Source organism: Gracilinanus agilis, unplaced genomic scaffold, assembly GCF_016433145.1.
Source record: "Gracilinanus agilis isolate LMUSP501 unplaced genomic scaffold, AgileGrace unplaced_scaffold47971, whole genome shotgun sequence".
NCBI lineage: Eukaryota > Metazoa > Chordata > Mammalia > Didelphimorphia > Didelphidae > Gracilinanus > Gracilinanus agilis.
This window is the reverse complement of record NW_025382434.1, coordinates 1-3,316: the sequence shown is the minus strand read 5'-3', so window position 1 is coordinate 3,316 and position 3,316 is coordinate 1. Positions and strand designations below refer to the sequence as shown.

General features: G+C 45.5%; 1 protein-coding gene across 1 annotated transcript; it reads right to left on the bottom strand.

The window, feature by feature from the left end:
* Nucleotides 1-207: 207 nt before the first annotated feature.
* Nucleotides 208-3,197, bottom strand: LOC123255524 (protein mono-ADP-ribosyltransferase TIPARP-like). Its single transcript, XM_044684300.1, has 2 exons — nucleotides 2,631-3,197; nucleotides 208-827 (listed from the first exon to the last, which is right to left on the bottom strand). The coding sequence occupies exons 1-2, from the start codon at nucleotides 2,891-2,893 to the stop codon at nucleotides 380-382; spliced, it is 711 nt and encodes a 236-aa protein (XP_044540235.1). The 5' UTR covers nucleotides 2,894-3,197; the 3' UTR covers nucleotides 208-379.
* Nucleotides 3,198-3,316: the final 119 nt, after the last annotated feature.

Here is a 3,316-nt window from a genome sequence, read left to right as displayed (position 1 = left end):
AAACGGGCAACCAAAAAGAAGACAAAAGAGAAAGACAAACTGAAAAAAAAGAAAGAAAAGAAAGGGAAAAGTGAAGAAAAAAAAACAAACGAGGAAAAACCGAAAAGAAGACAAAAGAGAAAGATAGAAACTAAAAGAAAAGAAAAGAAAGGGAAAAGTGAAGGGAAAAAAAAAAAAAGAAGGACCGGTCTAGAGAAAGGAGAGAAAAGAAAAACAAAGAAGGAAAAAAGACAAAAAAGAGAAATGGCATCATGCAAAGCTCTGGCCAATGCCTTCTTTTTAGCGCTCCCTTCCCAGACTGCTTCCCCTCCTACCCCGGAAACTGGCTACAAACGCTGGACAGGACTTATTTCAAATAAGTTAGCGGCATGGAGGAATTTCAAATGGTGACGGTGTTACTGACTTCTTCATACTGGATAACAAAATATGGGTAGCTCTGGTCATCGTTAAAAATGACAAAAATCTGAGGCTCGAAGTAATTATCCACGCATGAGTCATACAGGTCACTGGTTATGCTGTCGGGGTTCACCGGAGGGGGTCTTCTCATATTGTGGTTGCCTACTGTGTATCTTCCAGTCAGCACTTTGGCCAGAAACATAAAATGCACCCCTTTGGGGGACCTCTTGGAAAAGCTGTGGGAATAGCTCGCCTTCCTCGCGAAGTAACTGCCTTGTCCGAACATGGTGGCGTGTTTGCCACACACGCGCGGGTCAAAGTTGTGCTTGCAGATCCCGTCCACCACGTCTTGGGAGGTGCCGTGGAAGAGGTGCCGCTCGTTCATGATTCTGCTGATATCGTTGGCTTTCTTGGACATGTACTCCTTTTTCCTGTGGCAAAGAGGGACGGGGAATTGGAAGAGGGAAACAAAGAATGGTTTTTAATGGGGAAGATGGACGAATAAAATTCTTCTCTTCATTAAAGGAATTAAGAGAAGTGGCAGAGCATTTGGAAGTAGGCTCGAGCAGAGTCTGACTAAAGTCTTTTTTACTGGGGCGGCTGGGTAGCTCGGTGGATGGAGAGCCAGGCCTAGAGATGGGAGGTCCCGGGTTCAAATCCGGCCTCACACACTTCCCAGCTGTGTGACCCTGGGCAAGTCACTTGACCCCCATTGCCCACCCTTACCACTNGCTAGGCAATGGGAAGTAAGTGACTTGCCCAGGGTCACACAGCTAGATGTATGGGTCTTAAATGAACCAGAAGGAGCACCTTTGAGTCACAGGAGAATCCACAACAATCCCTTAGGGCAGTGGTGTCAGCCCCCAAAAGAAACAGGGGCCAATGCACCATACATAAGGATCCCTGCTGGCTGCACACCACATATTAACACGATCTGTGTTTTTATTGTCATTTAGTTTCCTTTGTTAAAATTTCCCATTTCCTTTGGTGGAAGCTCAAATTGGAGGATCGTCTGCTCCACCAGCTGAATGTCTGACCCCCTTGCCTAAAGGTGCACTTCCTGGAAGTGATATTTAGCCTCTATATCTCGAAGCCCTACGGTGGTGCCTTGTCATAGATGTTTATTTTGAATCGAGGCTATTTCCAAATCTAAGCCGGCTCAAGCTATGGGAGGAAGCATGGGATGGCATTAAGAGTGCGGAATTTGGAGTCAAAGGACCTGAACCCAAGTCTAGACTCTTCCACTTCTTATCTTTGTTACTTAAACCTCCTCAGGCCTCTATTTCCCCATGTGTAAAATGGGTGCATTCGACTACATGGCTTTGGAAGATACTCTGTCCTTATCACCCTTTTAAACCTCAGTTTCTTCATCTATAAAATGAGGGGAATTCTTTGGATGTAGCCAAATATAAGATCTCGGGAGATTGCTCTCATTCTCAATGGATCTCAGACCTGCAGAAAGGAAAACTATCCTTCCCCAACCTTCTCTCTAGCTCTTCTCCCTCCAAATCCTTCTCAGATCTCATACTGTGGGACAGCTAGTTGGGTGGCTCAGTGGATTGAGAGCCAGATCTGAAGACAGGAAGCCCTGGGTTCAAACCTGGCCCTAGATACTTCCTAGCTGTGTGACCCTAGGCAAGTCACTTAACTACAATTGCCTAGCCCTTACCTCTCTTCTGCCTTGGAACCAATAGCACAGTATTGATTCTAAGATGGAAGGCGGGGGTTTTAAAAAAAATCTGACCTCCTACAGGAAGGCTTCCCTTATTCATCCCATTCCAACCCTACTTTACTTCTTTTTTTTTTTTTCTTAAACCCTTACCTTCCATCTTGGAGTCAATATAGTGTATTAGCTTCAAGGCAGAAGAGTGGTCAGGGTAGGCAATGGGGGTCAAGTGACTTGCCCAGGGTCACACAGCTGGGAAGTGTCTGAGGCCAGATTTGAACCTAGGACCTCTCGTCTCTAGGCCTGGCTCTCAATCCACTGAGCCACCCAGCTGCCCATCCCTTCTTTACTTCTGAAATTCCTGATTCTTCTCTACCCTCAATTTGCATTATATTAAATTTGAGGAACATGTATCTTGCTATCAAGCCCTCAACTTAACTGAGAAATTCACTTTCCAGAACTGCTGGCACTTCATTTACAATTCTTCAATGTAACTTCTCCCTCTTCCTGTTACACACTGTGCCCCCCCCCACCCCCACTCCCAGGAAGTATCAAGACTCTGACTCACCTTTTATATTTTTCCCAAAGAAACTGGTTCTGCACTCTCAGTATTTTCAAGATTCTATATTTAATCTCAGGCACAGTCTTATGAAAGAGATTATAAATGGTTCGGTAGCTTTTGTCCTCCTTGGAAACAGGCACTTGGATGAAGTCCTGAGATGGATCCATAGCAATCCAGGTTTCTGGATAAAAGTTGGCCGAGGTAACTACAGATGGACAGAGGACTTGGGACGAGGCGGCTTCAGCTGCAGGAAGAGGTGACAGAGGCATACCGCCGAGGGTCCTGATGTGGGACAAAGGAAAAGCTGCGTTTACCACACTTTGAAGGCAATGAGTTTGGAGCTCTCGTTTGGGTTGTTACAGCTAACGTTTTATCAAACAAAAAATGTGCTGCTTAAACTCAGTAATTGTGTGCCAGCTTGAAATCTGCAAAGCGTGGATATTTCTTCTTCTTCCTTTTTAAAGCCCTTACCTTCGGCCTTAAAAGTCAATACTATGTTTCGGTTCCAAGAAGAGTGGTAAGGGCTGGGCAAGGTGGGTCAAGTGACTTGCCCAGGGTCACACGGCTAGGAAGTGTCTGAGGCCAGATTTGAAACTAGGACCTCCCGTCTCTAGGTCTGGCTCTCAATCCACTGAGCTACCCAGCTGCCCACCTTTTATCTTTTTTTAATTAACTAACTAACTAACACTCTC

Bases quoted from the DNA above. Each gene is read 5' to 3' on its own strand.
- LOC123255524 (XM_044684300.1), bottom strand. From the start codon at position 2,893: ATGCCTCTGTCACCTCTTCCTGCAGCTGAAGCCGCCTCGTCCCAAGTC. The intron at 828-2,630 runs GTGAGTCAGAGT...TCTTTGCCACAG, and splicing joins CTTTGGGAAAAATATAAAAG to GAAAAAGGAGTACATGTCCA.